Raw genomic sequence first — 19,562 nt, 5'->3', positions numbered from 1 at the left:
CTGAGTTGCTGTATGTTTATCTGCGCTCTGGATGGATGCATTGTTTGTTCCTATATTCGTACCAGTACTAGTACCGGTTATCAGGCAAGGATCAACAGAGAGGAACGGGCCTCCCCCCAAACTGTTCCTCCATTGTTGAATCATCTCTTGATATAAATCCACATATACGTGGAAGGATGGGTTCATTGAACTATGGATGCAGTGATGAATGATGGTTGCAGCAATGGATGGATGGGTGGGTCGATAGCTCGGTGGGTGAATGGAATGATGGAGGGATGCGCAGCTATGTTGGATGGAATGATGGACAGGTGCGTAGATGGTTGGAGCGATGGTCGTGTCGGTAGAAGGGTAGCTGCTCAACAGAACGATGAGCAATGGATGGATGGATTGCTGAATGGAACAATGGATGGGAGGCTCGAATAATGGATTGACGGATGGGTGGATCGAAATGTGGGATGGATGATGGATGGAGGAATGGGTGCTTGGTTTGGATGGACGCAAAGGATGGTTGACTGTGGCGATGGATGACAGCAACAGTGAGAGGAGCAATTGGTGACGGATGGACTGCAAGATGGTTGAAAGAATGATGGATAGAATGTGGACGTAGGGAGAAAACAACAGGTTGATGGAGTGATTGACAGGTGGAGTGATTGATAATGATGATGGAACAATGAGTGAATTAGATGGATAGATAGATGCGTGGGGGGAATTATTGACTGGATGGATCAAACAAAGCATTGATGGATGGATTGATGGTGAATGAAAGATTGGAACAAAAGACAATTGATGGACAAGTCACAGGAATGACGTGTGCATGGATAGCTAAGACGCCATCAAAGTCAGTGAGTGCAGACAACGCTGTCAAAGCCATCATTGCGCACGCATCAATCCAATGCTTGAGTGACTTTTTGTCTTGTTAAGTGTGGCTGTGATGACAACTCTGGAATGCGTGTTCTCACTGAAAAATGGAGCAGGAGTCGTCTCCAACGGAGCTAATTCATATTTGGCGCAACTCAAATGAGCAACGCCTCACTCCCGTTAGCCATCTCTTGCAGCAGTGAGCTTTTTGCAGATTGATGAAAGTTTTTATTGCGCAACATCTGTCCATCCAGCTCCCATGACGCCAGTAATGCTACACTCCATCGATGGTATATTAAAGCAGATATGCCATCAAAGTTAAGTGTTGCTCCCGGAAAACAGATGCCCGTTTCTCACGTTTGTTTTAGGGAGCCACCAAAAAGAGAGAGGACCAGTTTTTCCTCTCAGGGTTTTTCCATTGACACCATCAAGCATGTTGTGACGTGCAAACTCATAAACGCACAATACAGAGTCAATTATGCATACCAGAGAGTAATAATTCAAAAGGTCCATGGCATGCTAGGTCGCATCATGTCAACCAGCGGTCCCCAGTCACCCCCCCCCACCCCCATACGCAATTCATCCGATCAGGAATATCCAAAAGCACGCCACGTTTGGCATCGAAACTAAAGTTCAGAACATTCAGAGAGACTTCCATCTAATTTTGGCGCCCCCTAGAGTCCATGGTGCCCTCAGCATTTTCCTATCACACCTAATGGGTAAGCCAGCCCTGCTTTTCATAACCTGTAAAAATACCAACTACAGTAAACAGCTCTTTGTGGGAGATACAGCTGAAAAGGGAAGGGGGAACTCCCCACTAAAAATGTTCGCAATTGCCTATATTCATAAAAACTTTAAAATAAACTACAAAAACAGTTGGAGAGAAAAAAAAATCATGAATAGCTGCACAATTTGCGATTCACAAATCCGTCACGATTCACTGCTTCATCGTTCGTAACACAAACCGGAAAATGAGTTGTTTGTAACATATGGAGTTTTGTAGCCTCAGCTAACAAGGCTGTGCAGATACTGTAAACATGTGTGCGTGCGTGCGTGCGTGTGTGTGTGTGTGTGTGTGTGCGCAAAAAAAAAAAAATCATTAAAAAAAAAGATCATTAGAAAGAGACATGAGAGGAAATGAAATTACTGCACAAAGCAAATCACATATTGCAAGAAGGACAGATAAGAGGCCCACAAAACAAAAATAACAATCGACTGGAGACGGGAGTTACACAAACAGAATATTATAAATGATTGTTGTGGTCAGCATGCAAACGACAATGCGAAAAAATTGCAGTCCATTTTTAAAAGCCGATTCATACATAACAATACAATACAATAAATCCTGATTTATATAGCGTTTTCACAACAGCTGCAGCTGTCGAGCCCCAGTCATGAATTTGTAGCAATCAGTGTTTTTTCTAATAAAGGAGACAATAATTAATTACATTTCTTTCACATGTATTGTACTGTATGGGAAATTAACATTTGAGCCACAAATGATTATTAGGACCACACTGAAAGAAATATCACACGAGAATAAAGTCATACAACAAGCGCAGTGATTAAAGAAAAAGGTGACAATGTTAGAGAGAAAACAAGAGTAGTCACTAGTTATACATTATTTTGATTGATTTAAAATGGTAACAATAAATTATTGGAATATTTTGATGTGTTCTTACGGTTTAAAAAAAGGAACTGGAAACAAAAAACAAAACATTAGGAGAGGAAATGTGAATTTTATTATTATTTTATAGAAATACAGGCCTAATTTTAAGTGGGACCATTATTTTAAAAAAATCAAATAAAAAATAGAATTTTACAAGATCTTTATATTATTTCGAGACTCCACTAGCTTGTTTTGACATTCCCCCATTAATACTGTATTATAACTTCGTGGTCCTACATAGTGCAACGTTTACCATTGACATTTCATACTCTGAATGATCTGAATCCCACATTGTGTATTCATAATTCATATAGACGTGCGTGTTTTTTTTTTTTTTTTTTTTTTGCTCTTTAGCTCCCAGATAAACACAAATGTAGAATTAGCAGTGCGGAGGCTGTAGTGAGTGTCATGGACAGTACTTCCTCTATCAGTGAAAATAAAAGCCTGATCAAACTGAGATGTGCCTCGCAGAAACGACACAGCGACGACCCTCCGTTTTATAAAAAGACGGCGCGTGGATTATCTCACATCTCCAGCTTCCAGCAGCCCGTGGCAGTGGCAGATGCCTTAAATGCAAACCTACACACTAATTTACAGCCAAGATAATCTGCTTAGCCTCCTGAATAAACCCACGTACGGTGCATCACCCACCTGCTAGCCGGCTGCTAAGCTAATCTTTTGCTCCACATTTGACTCCTCTAAGGCCCTGGCCCTTCATGCCACTCCAAGAGCACCCCTGTGTACTTTTAATAAAATCCTCTGCAACGGTTTTGTGTGTGTGTGTGTGTGTGTGTGTGTGTGTGTGTGTGTGTGTGTGTGTGTGTGTGTGTGTGTGTGTGTGTGTGTGTGTGGGTGGGCTGTGACAAATGGCCTAGTTTAAGCATGGAAAACCGTCTGGCTGAGATTCTTCAGTGAGGTTAAGAGAAGTATGGTTGCATCGGTCCAGTGAGCGAAGCTGCAATTAAAAAATGGAAGCGGGAGAAGTTTGAGCCGAAACACAGCTGCAGTGAGTGAGGAAAGGAACAAAAAAGTCAGAGGGGACAGTCGGTTGTGATTTGTGGACCGTGTGAACCACTGTTGCGTGTTCTTCTTCTCACATTACGACACACCTGCGAGAATGAACTGAATGACAAATGGTGTGGGTGCAAGGGTAGGCTGGCGGTGTAGTTTGTGATCTATCTGGTGATTGTACTGAGTCGGAATTCAGCCTTTTAAAAGGGCACTCGTTGAAATTCAAAGGTACTGGCAACCAGTCCAGGTTGTATTCCATTTTCTCTTGTCAAAAGACAGTTGCTCAAGTTCACCATGACCTGAATGAAGCGGGAGAGAAAATGGATGGATAGATCGATGATGAAATATTTATTTTATTGTAATGTGTGTCCAGGTTGTATCATTATTCTTTTGTCAAAAGTTAGCTGGGATAGGCTCTAATTACTCTGACCCGAAAGAGGACAAGTGATATACAAAATAGATGACAGTTTTTTGGGTTTTTTTTTTTTGGGGTGGCGGGTGTCGCGGTTGCACCACACTTCTCAGTGAATGTCAGCTACGATAGGCTCCATTTTTTGACAACTTTAACGAGGAGTGCTGTAGAATAACAAACGCATCCATGGATGGATAACACTGCTCAACAAAACTTTTTTTATTCAGAAATGCAAAAATACATTTCTATAGATGTTGTTTTTGCTGATTCCAAATCTGCCCTTGTATTTTATCTATAGCACATCAGATTTTTATCATAATAATAAGGTGAAGAAGAAGAAGAAATATCATCATCATCATCATTTACTTTACTCTAGTAATATATATTTAGTTCAGTAACTGGTGGAATTATTTTCCAAAACGCCAAAGCTACAAATTACAACAGAGGGTAAAGTTGTGCAAGCTCGCATCGGTCAAACAAAGAAAAACTGAAAATATCAGCAAAAAAACCTGATGTGCTTGGAAAAAAAATGGTTTATAAATCAGCATCAATAATATGTTTAGGGACACACAAAGCCATGTACGATTAAAATTTGCTGTTGACCATTCTAAGTAAATGATTGTTTTTTGCTTTATTTTTTTATTGATTAATTTTTTTAAAAGTTACAAATGTTTTGGTTGTACTTGTACCTGCTTCACTCACGTGAATGTGAGTGTGAATGTTTGTTGTCCGTATGTGTCTCTTGGGTAATGACCAGTCTAGGGCGTATCTCGTTTCTCGCCAAAGTCATGCGATAGACTCCAATTCACCTGAGACTCTAATGATGACAAGCAATATAGAAAATAAAAGGATGGATGATTGGCTTGGAGATGGGCAGAGGTAGTTTAGCGGTTCACGTAGCGTACTTTGGTGCAGTAAATTGAGGTTGACTGTCACACCAAATCAAGACGATGTTTCAGCCGTCCTCAGACTCGTAAGGCTAATGCTAAAAACAGGAGTCTCAAATGACCATCCGGTTATCAAATGTGATTCTCTGGCCCTAAAATTCAATAAGCGCAATATAAAAGCTGCTGAATAAACTACAGAGGCACACCAAAATGTCATCTCCAAAGCTCCTCGTGGTTAAATAAAAATCATTGATGATCATTAAAGCGCCCATCTTAAATCCTCGCTGCACTCCTCATACATATTTAAGCGGCGAAATCATTGAAGTAAATGTTAGTTAATGACACTCCAGCAGGCATCTCAGTGTGTGTTTCACAACACCATCAATTTTTCTGTGCTGCTTTTTCTTTTCATCCCAGCATATGTAGAGTGGGAAAAAAAAGTCACAGGCAGTGAGTGGGTATGAAATTCCATGCCACCTGCATGAAAACCAGGTTTGTGAACCACTACACTATGAATGGGTGTAGTTCACTGTTCGGAAACTTAGAGCGATGCTCATATTTGGCGTTTGGCTATTCAGAGTTTACCAAAACAGCACTGGACACTCGGCGCACCAACTGGGGACACGTTGCACCAGTCCTGGCTGCATTCAGAAACTAATGAGAGTGGCGTGCACACTACCTCTCCGAACACACCCACTCACAGAGTAGTGCAAGGACGTCAGAGTGAATTTCTGAACGTGCTTAGGTTAGAGTTAGATCGCCTGCAGTCTATCTCAGCAATGGACTGGCTTGTCATTTAAAAAAAATCCCTCCAAAATCTCCCAGTCTCACTGGAGGGGAAAGTAGAGGACGCTGGGAAAATTAGCCAGGTCCAACTCCTGAATGAGCATCAGCTGCAGCTCGTAAGTAGCAAGGCTTCAAAATGGTGTGCGAACAAGCATTCCTCACTAAGAACGGGGAAAACAGTGAGGTGATGTGGGCGTGCAATTTATTTATTTATTTTTTTTGTCACACTGAGCAGTGTGCATGGAAGGTTATAAGGCATAATCAATTACCGCATTTGGACGGTAGGGTCCAAATCTCTGCCTTCAGGCAAATTTATAGCTTCTATTGAATACGTTTTTACCGTATGTATGTTATGTGTGATACTTTTTTTTTAAATAATAAAAACAGAGACCCTCTCAAGTAAGTAAAGTCATGAAAATCTTTTTTTTTTTTTTTTTCAATCAGAATATCAGTCATTCCATTAATCATTGCAGGCCTAAGGGATACATCATTAAAAAAAAAAAAGCTCAATACTAGCTTTTTTTTCTTGTTTCTTTTTTTTTACTAGCAACACAGTGACCCTTCACCGGAAATTTTAGGGGCTCAAGTAGAAAATTTAGAGGTGCACGAATGAATCACAAATCAACTTGCACGGTCAATATTCACATCTCAGCTATTTCGAATTTAACAATCGGTGTCAATGGAGCTATTGTCAAAGGGGAGCTAGCAGGTTAATGGTTATGGTGTTGGAAGGGGAATACATCAAGGCATGTCAGCGGAATGTCAGTACTATAACGTGTGTGTGTGTGTGTGTGTGTGTGTGTGTGTGTGTGTGTGTGTGTGTGTGTGTGTTTGTGTGTGTGTGGCCATTGAAGCCATATATTGATGTAGCACTTATATCAGTGAGGTAAGAGTATTGCTGAAATGGATGTGACATCCCATTTACGCGAGATCACCGCCACTTCATTCTGACGGGTATGTCTGTAGTCATCTGTGTATGTGCGCTTATCTTATCTCTGACGCCGTCTCATCATATTGGGTTGTCAAAACAAAAAGCTCACACGTTTTTATATTCTGCTTCTGTTGTGACTGTGTTTCTGATTGGGTCCTTACTTTGTCACTTTGATTTTCTCAGTATTTAAGGTGGAGTTGCTGAGTGACGCATTGTCAGAATGTCTTTTATGCCCTCTGCAGCCAGCCCTGCTCTCTGCAGTTACTTGGTATTTTTGTGTATAAAGACTCGATGGTTTTCCACTCTGTGGTTTATTTGCCTCGGGCTCCAAAATTCTGCTTCTCACGTGCCATCTACAGGCACAATTTCCATATGTCCAGTTCGATACAAGCTCTCATGTCCTGCCCAGTGTGTGTGTGTGTGTGTGTGTGTGTGTGTGTGTGTGTGTGTGTGTGTGTGTGTGTGTGTGTGCCTTTGTGAAATCATTCTAAGTGTGTAAGTTCAATCACACCCAAAGTGAACGGGTCTAGTATTGAAGAAAAATGCACAGACTGATCGATCCCAATAGAAAATGATGGTGTCCACATGTGTGCGGAGACACACATGCTCACATATGCACGCACATTTATTTAACACCAAAAGGTCAATGTGATTTTTTTTTTTTTCCTCAGTTCATGGAAAACAAAACACCCAAGCACGCCGGAGGTGACTGATAGTCTTTCACAGTTTGTCTCGCTACCTTTCAGTGGGCACAGGAGTATCTACAGCGTCTTAGAAGAAAAATGTGTGCTCGATGAGGCAAAAAAAAAAAAAAATAGCGGCTGGAAGGTCTGAGTGGATATAAAGCAAAACAAAAAAAAAAAACGTAATGACTTTTTTTGTTTTTCCAAAATGTGTTATGATACTTTCAATCCATCACTTTTGTTTTTATTCAAATAAATTTACACGATGGTGTTTCCATGCTCTCAGGCTCTAACTAAAATGACGAATCAACCATCTTTCAAGTCGCAAGCATAGAAGCTCGGGAATTTGGAGAATTAGTCATGTTGTTCTGTCCCAACCCAGCATGATTCGCAATTCTTGCTCAAAGAAACATTTTCAGAAAAAGGCAAAAAAAAAAAAAAGATACTCGTCGACCTGACAAACCATTAAAAAGTCAATTTTCCATGAGTTCAGAACACATTCCCATCCATCTATCCATTTTCCAAACTGCTTATCTTCAAATAATAGTTTTGGTATAAAGCTCATTTTTACATCTTTAAACTAAAGTTGGAAACAGCCGCTCATTCTAAAGCACTGCTCTCTTCTGCTTTTCATGTTCTTTTTCAGTGAAGATGAGCTTATTGGTATTCTTGGGCACGAAAGGCGGCCGCGATCCCCCATCCGCCCCTGCACATGGTTTCACATCTTTGCCTTCAAGCTTTCTGCTGCCCTGTTTGAATCTGCATGAAAAGGCTGCCTCTGCACTGTCGTGCCGCCCGCCGATGTCTCCGTAAGTGACTCGTTGCGTTGTAAGTACTGCAGTGTGAGTCTGCCACATGCTGTTCACTGTTGCACTCAGGACAACTCAACTCAAGAACATGGTGTTTTTTTTGTTTTTTTTTTTTGTTTTTTCCGTGTGCCTCTCTGGGGAGTGGGGGAAAGGGAGTCCATTAAACCGTGCTGTCAAACCTTTTGTTGCCGCTGCCCGAATGGCATCCTTACATCAAGTCGATCGAAATTATCACACTTAAGGACAATTAGTTGCAGATGACTGTAAACAGAACTAGGTTGATTTGTGATTAAACGAGCCGATACATTGGCAGGGCAATCTGAATGTATATTAGCCACATATTAGCACCAGTAATGGCTCCATTAACAAGTGAAAACAGCTGCACGCCTTTCAATTTCCTTTTCCAACACGACTGACTGGAGTGAACTCATTTCCTCAACATGAAATAACATTTTCCGTATGATCAACATGGAGTGGTGGGCAAAATATGGCCTGCGGGCCACATATGGCCCGCTCTGTCCTTTTTGACATGATGGAGCTAGTCTTGTAATATTTGTGGTATTAATGTAAATGAATTGTATTTTTATTTAAGTATCTTTCAAAAATGGATTAGGGTTGATTAGTGGCAGCGCGGTGGTCGACTGGTTAGGGCGCCAGCCTCACAGTGCAGAGGTGCAGAGTTCGATTCTGGCTCCGGCCTTCCTGTGTGGAGTTCGCATCTTCTCTAGGTGCCTGCATGGGTTTTTGTCCGGGTACTCCGCTCTCCTCCCACATTCCAAAAACATGCCTGTCAGGTTCATTCATTCATTCATTTTCCGAACCGCTTTCGTCTGTCATGTTAATGGAACAAATTGCCCCTAGGTGTGAGGGTGAGCGTAGATGGTTGGTCGTTTGTGTGCCCTGCGATTGGCTGGCAAACAGTTCAGGGTGTCCCCCCGCCTACTGCCTGAAGACATCTGAGATCGGCTCCAGCATGCCCCGCAACCCTTGTGAGGAAAAGGCGGATTGGAAAATGGATGGATGGATGGATGGATGGATAATGTAAAAAAATAAATAATATAATAAGTGCTTATGTAGAGGCAAAAAAACCTCATCTCAGAGTTAATTAAGGTTTTATGATGACAATTTCGCCTGGAGCAATTGAATTCAATTTAAATGCCTAGCTCTGGCAATTAACTCTGAAATTAGAGCAATTTGGACAGATCGAAACAGATTCGACTTTGGTGTTGCATGCAAAAACAGAAAAACAGGATGCACGATGATGACGTGGGGTATTACAGAGATGAGCAATGATGGCCAGAAAACATTGGCAACAAAAAAACTGTCTTCAGCGGTAATAGGAAAGTGTTCGACATGCTGTTACAAGGACTCGGAGAGCCTTTTAGCATCGAGGAGCACTTCGGGCCACACAAATGAGCCTTGCTGTAACCATTGTTCATAAGACAGCTTGGGTCTCACCTGATGAAGTGCGGTGAGGCCGTCTTCGTTGCAGAGGTCTGGGCTCACATTGTTCTTTAGCAGGTAGCGCACTGGTGGAAAACAGAGAGAGGAAATGATTAATGAGAGCCGACGGCCCGGAAATATTGCTATTAAGGTACATCTTTTGATTGGCTTGAATCAATGTCCACACCTCTGCAAATTCAAGCTTTGTCCTCATACACTAATAAAATATATGATGGTTCATGTTCCTGATCGATTTTGTTTATTTTGGCCGAAAGTATGCAAATGTGTATGGAGAAATAGTGGCTCTGTGCTCCCGAAATGAGCCACTACTTCCCAGTTTGCCGTATTATGCATGGGCATACAAATACGGTGCATAAATGCTGCGTTGCTGCCAATACTATGATAGACGATACACAAAGAACATAAGGGGGTTAGTCACAAAAGTGCATAATATGCTTCTATGCCACCAATACAACTTCAGTATACACAACTTGTAGCAAACACAGTGCATGAGGTACTTTATCACAAGAGTGCACTGCTAGTTTGCATGTGAGGATGCAAGATCATGAGAAGAAACGTAACTATGTGAAAAGAACCGTCCTTCTCCTTTTGTCCCCCGATGTTACTGCCAATCGCTCCTCATTCTATTAGTTGCTCACACTTGTGGGAAGTTCAATTTGTCATATTAAAAGTCCTGCCAGGATGTTACTGAATTGACCTTGGGAAATATGGAAGGCATCGCCAGTGAGGGTGGGGCTATTTGTTTGGGGGGCCCCGGGGGGGAAGGGGGTGACGTAACGACAAGCAGGATTATAGTGTCTGCCGGCCTGGTGGCCAAATCAGATAAACCCTCCACTAATACACACACACAGAAAATAAATCAGCAATGTGAACTTTGGTAAACCTCGGAACAGGAAGTGATGGTTAGTGACATTCTGTTACTGCCATCTGTCTATATTTCACACACAAAAAAACAGGACAAAGAATGGTAGATGAGAGAGATTTGAGGTTATAATCACTGTTTGTCATGTCGGCATTCAATCGTGATCTCATGCACTGGTTTGTCCACACAAAGCAGCTCATTCTTGCAAATGTGTTTTCTGACAAAAATGAGTTGGACTCATCGGGATTTGTCTTGTCGTGCGCATGACGTTTATTGGTGAGACAGTTAGCAGCCATTGTTCATGGCTGACAAGAGTAAATAGTGAAACCTGTAGCCCCGCCTCCTTTCACAAATTAGCCAATCACAGTGATCGTAACCACCGCTTGATCATAACAGTGCATGATAATCGTGCCTTGCCTCGAAAGCGATGGCAAGAAATAAAAACAAAAGAAATAAAAACGATGCACAGCTGGTACCAAATAAAGGAGATGCAAGATTTTGACCTCCAAAACCTGGCTAATTGTCCTGCCGCGTGAACCGGGTTTTAGTTGTGCAGCCAGCAGTGTTACCAGCACTGCACATAACAGTAACAAGGGGCATGTCTTGGCTGGTCTGCTATTACATAGCACTTAAATTGGTGATCAATAGTTACCACGGCAACAAAAGATGAGTATTCTCCAAATTTCGAGTTAGCGAACTATCAACACGAATTTCAAACATTCAGGACATGTAGCTACTTTATATTCAGATGTGATGTATTGTTCTAGAATCTGTATTCTTGAGCTTTTAGGTGCTTTCACGTACATTCATAAAGGAGGAATATCGCAGAGAATGTTCTCGGGGATATAAGTGACTTTGGCTTTATGCTCAGTGTAAAAATAAATGACTTTGCCTGAGGATGCATTTACTTGAAGAGGAGCTGGCATCTTTTTGCTGCAAGTGTTCGAGTCTTTTTAGAACAGCTCATAAAAAAATAAATTAAAAAAAAAAAAAACGACCATTACTTTTTAGTACAATATCTTCCCACAGTCATACTCCAATATTACATTCATTTGAGATTGTTCAGCTTCACGTTTCCACTGGGACTCTGTGGGCCCGACTACAAAGCGGAGTCTAACCCTGCACATAGTTGGAATTTTCATTGGTTTGGTATTTTGCTAGATTTTGCACAGGCAGAATTAGACTTAGCTAGGTGCACGCAACTTTTGTGTGCCGTTGTGCAATGGAAGTAGTCCATTCTCGGCCAGTTTGGTGGCATCCCTCATTTGCATCAAAATCAGAGTGGTTTGAGCACAGTGCACCCGAGTAGGCCGTGCTTGCCATTCTGGAAACAGAAGTAGACTCAAAGAAGGTCCATGCATGACATTGACAGGTGAACTGCAAGATCTCTCCTCACGGATGATGTAATGGGCTGCGCATGTGACGTGCGCATTTTGAGACCGCCTGGCACCCCCGATCGTGCATCCGTATGTTTGGGAAAGAGTGATGTGGGTGCTATTTTTAAGATGATAATGATTATAATCCGTTCAGTCAATTGATTTCTACAATGATATAGAGGCATTATCCCGTCCGGGGTGGGAGTCACATTTGTGGATGAGATCCGATGACATCAACCACACACTTTGTGTAACCAAATTTGTAGATGCGTTGCGGAAGGAACGGCCAGCGTTTTTACGCCGAGCGAAAACTACTTTATCAAATTGTCAGATGAATCGGGGGCGAGGCAACACTGTGCGCTGAAATGCCCAGAGAGGCACATCACGGCCCCAAACAGAAAACACATAGATGAGTCTTACAGCAGCACGAAAATGAAGCAACACCCATGTTTCCGCACACAGGCACCAGTCTACCAAACGAAGGTCCTGTGTGTGTAATGTCATGGAAGTACTCCGATATGTTCTGCTTGGTAGTCAGCTGCATTGCAATGTGATATAATCTATCTATCATGTCAAAGTGTGCCATAAATATGGCCAAGGACAAGGTTATCTGTCACTTCCACACACATACACACGCTGATCTGTATTCATTGAAAAGAGGTGGGAGCCTCCGTTCAAAACATCACAACAGCAACAAACGGAGGCTCTCAATTATCAGTAGGAATCAAGACGGAACATTCAGGTCACAGTAGCTAACAAAGGTGAGGGGGACAAAATCATTGTGGTGAGAGAGGAAATAATACAGAATGCTACTTAGAAAGCTTTGTTACTGATTTGAAATGCTAACAAAATCGTGACAATGTCATAATCGAAGAAAATTCCTGTGCAGAACTTAATATAAAATATCCTGAATGCGCCATGTTGCCTGCAAAGCAGTGATTCTGCCACCCCAACCCAAATGGTGCCTTAAGCTCTTTAATTGACACTCAGTTGGAGTTTACTGTAAAACAAAACGCGCAACAAAAAGAATTCTACACATTGTATATTTAAATACAAAACATGCTTCGGGTTGAAAACATGGCTTGTGCTAATGCTAAAGTTAAAGTAATATCATCGATGGCAGTGATATTCCCTCAAATAAATATTCACACACAACCGTTGTGGAAACACAAACAGAGGTAAGAAAACACAACTCAAAGGCAGAATTTCTTAACAATCTGCGAAACAATTTCATGAATACAATTCAATCGCAACAAGCATGTACTCCATCCATGGACAGCTCCATACTGGCCCTAAGAGGCCAAAACATGCAGGAATGGATTATGGATGGATGGATGTTTTTTCAGTTGCTATTGTTGCTGGATACTATTATTGACCTTTTTCCACAGTTATTTTCTCCTTGTCATATTTAAAATTGAGTTTTCAAGTATTCAAGGAATTTTGCCTGAATCAAAATTCAAGACTCCGAGATGTGACGGGGCATGATATGCTGCCATGCCGCCACTGCAACAATGCACACCTGAGATCTTGCTTTTTCTTTGTCTCCAAGTGTGCAGTTATTTGTATCCAAGAAAAGTCCGATTTCCATCAAAATGTCCCTTATATAAAATAGAGTATCTGAAGTAAGAGTGACTTGGCTCCATCAGTCTGTGCCACTTTCCCTTGAGAATGGGCAAACACACACGCACACGTGCACACACACACACACACACACACACACACACACACACACACATCTTTAAAAAGCAATCCTTTAGATGGAAGGGTCACCATGGCGATTATCTGCCATTGCAAGCAATCAGCGCACACATCTCGCGCATGACTTCCTGGGCGGGCTCAGTGAATTCCAAGCGGCAGGGGAGCTGGACAAGATGCTTCCCAAAAGATAAAAAAGATATGTCAACAAACAAGGGCACAGGAAAAGGAGTGCACCCTTCCTTCCTGTTATCTCGACGGGGGCATGCTGTCAATAGTGCTAATGTTAGCGATAGGCCCCGTCCCAAGTGGACCGAGAGATAATTCAAAGGCAATAATGCGGGCGCCACTGCCGACCCCCGAGTCATAACACTTATTAAAACGCTTCATCGCCACTTTCAGGGGATATAAAGAATCTCCACGCTTGTTGTTAAAATGCCAGGTTTTGGTGGTCTTAATAAAATAATAAGACCAAGATAAATCATTGCAAAACTTTTTCTACTGTGAATGTGACCCATTATCTCGACAACTCAAATAAAAAAAATACATGTTTTTGAGAAGTAAACACAAAAAAGTAAGAAGTAAACACATAAAAAGTAAGGCGATGTGGTTGCACAAGTGTGCACACCCTCTTATAACTGGGATGTGTTGACTGTTCAGCATGAACCAATTACTTTCAAACGGAGAGTCAGCATACAACTGCCACCATTTCAAGTGGATTAGACCCAAATAAAGTCAAGATGGCTTTTGTCAGGTATGTCATCTCACAAATCTGTCTTGATGACCAAATAAACAGATGTGGCAACCAAAAAAAAAAGAAGTAGTCCAATCAGTGTTTTTTTCCAGCGACAGAAGCGGAGCCACAAACGTACAAAATAAACGTTTAAACATTTTTCAGTCACAGCACATTTGACTGTCCTCTTTTTCGACATGTGACAGGTAAGGATGTCACATTACAATTCATGCAGGTTTTATGATAATATTAACCTGGGACCCATGCTTTCTGTTTTTGTTATTTCCGATTGAAAATTCAAACTGTTGATCTTTATTGGCTTATGATGAAATCTCATCTAATTTTCTCTTGAGGGCCATCCCTTTTCCAAGCAGTGTCTTTGGCGTGCAATTTGAGGTGACTTAACATGAAACACGAGTCTTGTCATAGAGCAGTAACATTTTGTTGGTGAGATGAGTGCAGAGGACACTTTATTGCACGGATGGATGCTGAATCACAGCCTGGCTCCCGAGGGCTCTCTGTTCTTGGGCGACGAGGGGCGGGCTAAATTAGGGTCGGCTAGCGTGAGTAATCCAATAGGCGAGTCCAGAAATCGACGATTTCCCACACAGAAGCTCACTTTGTGGTAGTGAAGCAGTAAATCTTTTTTTTTTTTTTTTGTGCAGCGATAACATCTGCCAGAGAGTCTGCTTCTATCGCACTCGTTTAAATGATGCTGTTGAGCTATGCTTGATATGCTTTGTGTGCTACGTCTAAAATGTCACTGTGGTTGATAGTCCCTCTGAGGGAGTGAGAAGCTGTAAAAATTGAAGGGGGTAGTTTTACTGCTTTGTTGTATATTCATGAAATAGGTTTGACTAACATGGCAAGTTTTGTCTTGCCAACTATTTTCTCAAGCATTTTTCATCATTAGGATTCTAGGTCAGCCGCAGCCTATTCCAGCTAAATGGGCGAGAGAAGCGGGTTCAACATGGACTGGTCGTCAAGGGGAGAACCGCGATCCACTCATTTTCTGGAGCGCTTTTCCTCATTCCATTTGCGGGTGAGCTGGAGCCTATCCCAGCTAATAAAACAAGAGATGCGGGCTATATACCCTGAAGTGGTTGCCAGTCAGTCATCGCCAGTCAGGCAGCGCTAATGATCATTAGGGTTACGGGGACCTACAACGTTTTTCAGCAAATTATTTTCAGCAAGATGCAGGAGTCCACCTAAAATCACGTTACAAGCTTTCTCTCTCTCTCTCTCTCTCTCTCTCTCTCTCTCTCTCTCTCTCTCTCTCTCTCTCTCTCTCTCTCTCGATGGCGTGGCAACAGGCCAAGCATTTTTCCACACCTCCTGCCCACTCACACCTCTAACATTTTTTTCCCCCCCAAACATAACAGAAAAATCAAAGGTCAAATTTCTCAAACAAGTTGACAATGCGCAAAAATAGTTTTTGTATTTGACATCACGCCAGTGGCAGACGCAGCGCTGTGCACGGTGTCCCGCTACCTTGCGATCTAGTTTTCCGTTTGCTTCGTAAAAATAATTCATTTCAGCTTTGAGTGCGGAATCAGGAGAAGCAGACATGCTGAGCGATCGATTGGTGAAGACTCGCTCCAAAGCGGGGTAGCCCCGCTTAGCGCCGAATGGAGGCATATTAATGTTTGTGTCAAGCATCAATGGTGAATTCACAAGTTCAAATGCAGCCAGCCTCCAATTTCCAGTCACGGCACTTTTATCAGCTATATAAAGTCCCCTCCAAAAGTATTGGAATGGCAAGGTCAATTCTTGGTGTTTTTTTTGGGGGGCGAGGGGGTTGTTGTTTTTTTTTTAGGTCAACTGAAAACCTTTGGGTTTCAGATCAAAAGATGAATTTGAGACCAACATTCAGAATTCCAGCTTTTATTTCATGATTTGTTAACCCAAGAGTCAGAACAGAGCACCTTTTGTTTAAAGCCACCCGCTTTTTTTCAGTAAGCCAAAGTATTGGAACAGACGTTATTAAATTAAATAGTGTTTTATACTTGCTGGCTTAATCCTTACTTGCAATAATTGCATCAAGTCTATTGACTTCACCAGACTGTTGCATTCTTCATTTGAAATGCTTTTCCAGGCCTTGACTGCAGCCTCTTTCAGTTCTTGTTTGTTTCAGGCAGTTTCTCCCTTTAGTCGCATCTTTAGGAGGTAAAATGGGTGCTCTATTGGACGCAGAATCGGTGAATGAGTAGGCCAGTCTAAGACTTTCCACTTTGATCAAATCCTTTGTTGTGCTTTGGATTTTCGTGTCGCATGATCAAGCCTCTCCTGATTAATTTGGGTGCATTTTTTGTAAATTAAGAATTCATTATGAGTTACATCATGGATAAAAGCTAGTGAGCCCATTCTATATTAGAGAGAGAGAGCTATCAATCTATCCATATGCTGTTCAAAAAAAATAAAGGGAATACTGAAACAGCACAATGTAACTCCAAGTGTGTGTGTGTGTGTGTGTGTGTGTGTTTATATAAACGTTTATAAACATACTGTTTATATATATTTTTCTAGATTAGAACCCTACTTAATTGTGTTATTTACAGTAAGTCATTTAATGATAAGGAATAGACACGCGCACAGTACACATTATTTACCAAAAGCAAGCCCCTTTTTTGGGAACAAAATGCGCAACAATGCCAGGGGAACTCATCAGAATACGTTACTCATGGCTTGGTACGATATCCTTGCTCGGTTCTCCACTACACAGAAAGTAGGCCACATCCATAAGTAGCATGGAAATGACATTGGTTTTAGTAGGACATTTGGAGAGGAGAACGGCAATATAATTAGCATTCCGCCAGGCGTTATAATTATCCTGCGCATGATGACCTATTGAGGGACGTTAATTGTACGCTACGCCGCAGCAGGACCCCACGATGTATGGAGTCGCTAAGAAATAGAATAAACATAACACATCTCTTCGCGGGATGGCTTCACTCTATAATGCCGATGGTGTCATTAGCAGGCAAATCCTTCAGTCAATGTTGCACACGCCGGCAATTCCCAGACGTTATTAGCCGTGTGGATATGAGCTTTCATTTTCGCACGGCGCCAATGACTCAATGAAGTGTTCCTGAGACTGAACATTTTCAATCAGCGTTTTCGAAAAGGGCACGGGTGTTGGAAACCTGCTTGTGGCCCGTGAGAGCATTTGATGCGAAAAACAAAACAAAATTTTGAACAAAATGAAAGTCAAGTCTTTTTTTTTCCCCAGAATAATCAAAGCGGGACCTCGTAGTTTGCATGTCTGCCTCACAGTTGGCTCATTCATGGTTGCAATGTGTGCAAGGGTACCTATTCATTTTGTACAGACTCCAATAACTTGCGTTCAGAAACAGATAAATTCAATTTTTTTTTCCTGTGGATATAAATTGATTTCAAGCATCCCCCCCACCCAACCCCCACCAAATCGAAATGAATTTTTCAATGATTGATCTTGTTTATCTTCTTTTACCAATATAAATTTGATTCATAAAACATACAGATCTGGGTGAACGAAATTCATTGTTTTTCCTTCGAATGACTTTACAGCATGTTGGAAAATTATTCTTCAAATTGGACAGTGCCGTATTTCAGACTTGACACTGATGATGAGCAAGTTGATGCCAACTCGCCGCTGATGACGTGACTGAAAAAAAATAATTAAATCACAGGAAGGAATGCTTTGCAGTAATCGACATTTATTGACAATGAACAGCTCAGACACCAAATGTACACAGAACACTAAACATTAGAACTCGAGGGCATCAATGCGGCCTGGATGAAAACACGTGCCATGTGAAGGTATTTCCAGGCAGAGAGGAAAATCCTCTTGCTTTGTGTTCTTGCCAGAGCGGAAGCCAGGTACAGTTTGCGCAACTTGGCCAAATGGGGAAACCCGTCCTCATTCTAACGCGCGCCGCAGCGGGGGAATTCTGCATCGTGTGAATCTGCGAAGTTTCTGTCTGTGCAGTGGAATAATTCCCCGTTATCTTTCCACTTTGATGGCATGCGGCGTACTGTGTACGGAGGCGTTCAAACAGCTGGCAAGGCATATTCCGCATGCAAGCTTTGATCACAACCGAAGGCAACAGTGATCCACTGGGCAACATTCGGGGAGCTGGTCAAGTAAGCCCCTTAAAATAAAGACATGCCGGTATAACAACACGGTTTCACCGCAGCACGGGATGAAAATTTGTTTAAAATCCTGCTTGAGTGCTTGCCAAATCGGCACACGCGGATATAGAAAAGAATTTAAATCCATTAAGGCGACGATCATCTGTTGCTGTCGTCCTCAAGCCAGGAAGACGTGACTAGGGACTAGTCGGCATCACACTCTAAACCAGGGGTGTCAAACTCATTTTTGTCGCGGGCCACATTGTAGTTACGGTTTCCCTTCGAATTTTGGGAAACCATATAAATGTTTAATCACCTCTACATATTACATACACAGCGCACAACAAATTGATGGATAACTAGTTTTAAAATCAGAAGTCAAAAATAATCAGTTATTGTGGATTATATATGACAATTTGAAATTTTGGTTCAGACTTTAGCAAGCATCACGGAACTTGACATGCTTGATTTGCTCTCGCGGGCCACATAAAATGATGTAGCGGGCCAGATGTGGCCCCCGGGCCTTGACTTTGACACATGTGCTCTAAACGTTACTGAAGAGTAGTGACGTCGACTAGTCTGTTGAACTCCTACTTCATATGTTTTAGTCAACAGAGTTGGATTTTTTTTTTTTTGGTACTTTACATTCCACAAAGGCCCTCGAAGGATTGAAACAAATGGTCTCTTGTTCATCACAGCAAAACTGTCTCCCCCACACACACACACACACACACACACACACACACACACACACACACACACACACACACACACACACGGGCCAACTGACACGACATGGTACTGTTTCCAAGTCTGGTCCAGACCTTTTGTTTGAACTATGTGCAATGAAGAGAGTGAAAATAATAGTGTTAAATAAAGTTCGGGGAGACAAATGTTTTTCTTTCTTCTTGGCTTTGCAGTCTCCACGTGTCCAGCTGTGCGCCAGACAGTAAAGATGACAGCCACTGATTACTGGGAGGAACAAAACGTTATGCCAGCAGGGAGTCAAACCAAACTGTGAGAATCCCATCTCAACAAGTACATATGTGAGGAAAGCACCGGCCAAAGATTTTAGCGCATCACATCACTAAGGTCAGTTTTACAGTATGTCCTGTATACATTGTACAATGATCGAAGAATCCTTTCATCACCTGGATGCACACAACATTGCAGAGCAATCATGTCAATTGACTGGAACCCTAATTGTTGTTCAAGACGTCTCCACATAAGAGATTTCATCCGTTCAAATTGGTACTGTTTAAAAGGTGGTTGAAAA

General features: G+C 41.9%; 1 protein-coding gene across 3 annotated transcripts in view; it reads right to left on the bottom strand.

Moving 5' to 3' along the window:
• ppp1r16b (protein phosphatase 1, regulatory subunit 16B) overlaps positions 1-19,562 on the bottom strand; it is a 59,255-nt gene that overhangs the window by 9,863 nt on the left and 29,830 nt on the right. For all 3 annotated transcript variants that reach the window (XM_019861098.1, XM_019861096.1, XM_019861097.1), the window contains exon 3: positions 9,505-9,575. In XM_019861098.1, coding sequence (XP_019716657.1) covers positions 9,505-9,575 — 71 coding nt within the window. The remainder of the gene's footprint in view (positions 1-9,504; positions 9,576-19,562) is intronic.

Source organism: Hippocampus comes, unplaced genomic scaffold, assembly GCF_001891065.2.
Source record: "Hippocampus comes isolate QL1 unplaced genomic scaffold, H_comes_QL1_v1.1 scaffold40, whole genome shotgun sequence".
NCBI classification, from domain to species: domain Eukaryota; kingdom Metazoa; phylum Chordata; class Actinopteri; order Syngnathiformes; family Syngnathidae; genus Hippocampus; species Hippocampus comes.
The sequence above is the reverse complement of the archived record's forward strand: the minus strand, read 5'-3'. Positions and strand labels throughout refer to the sequence as shown.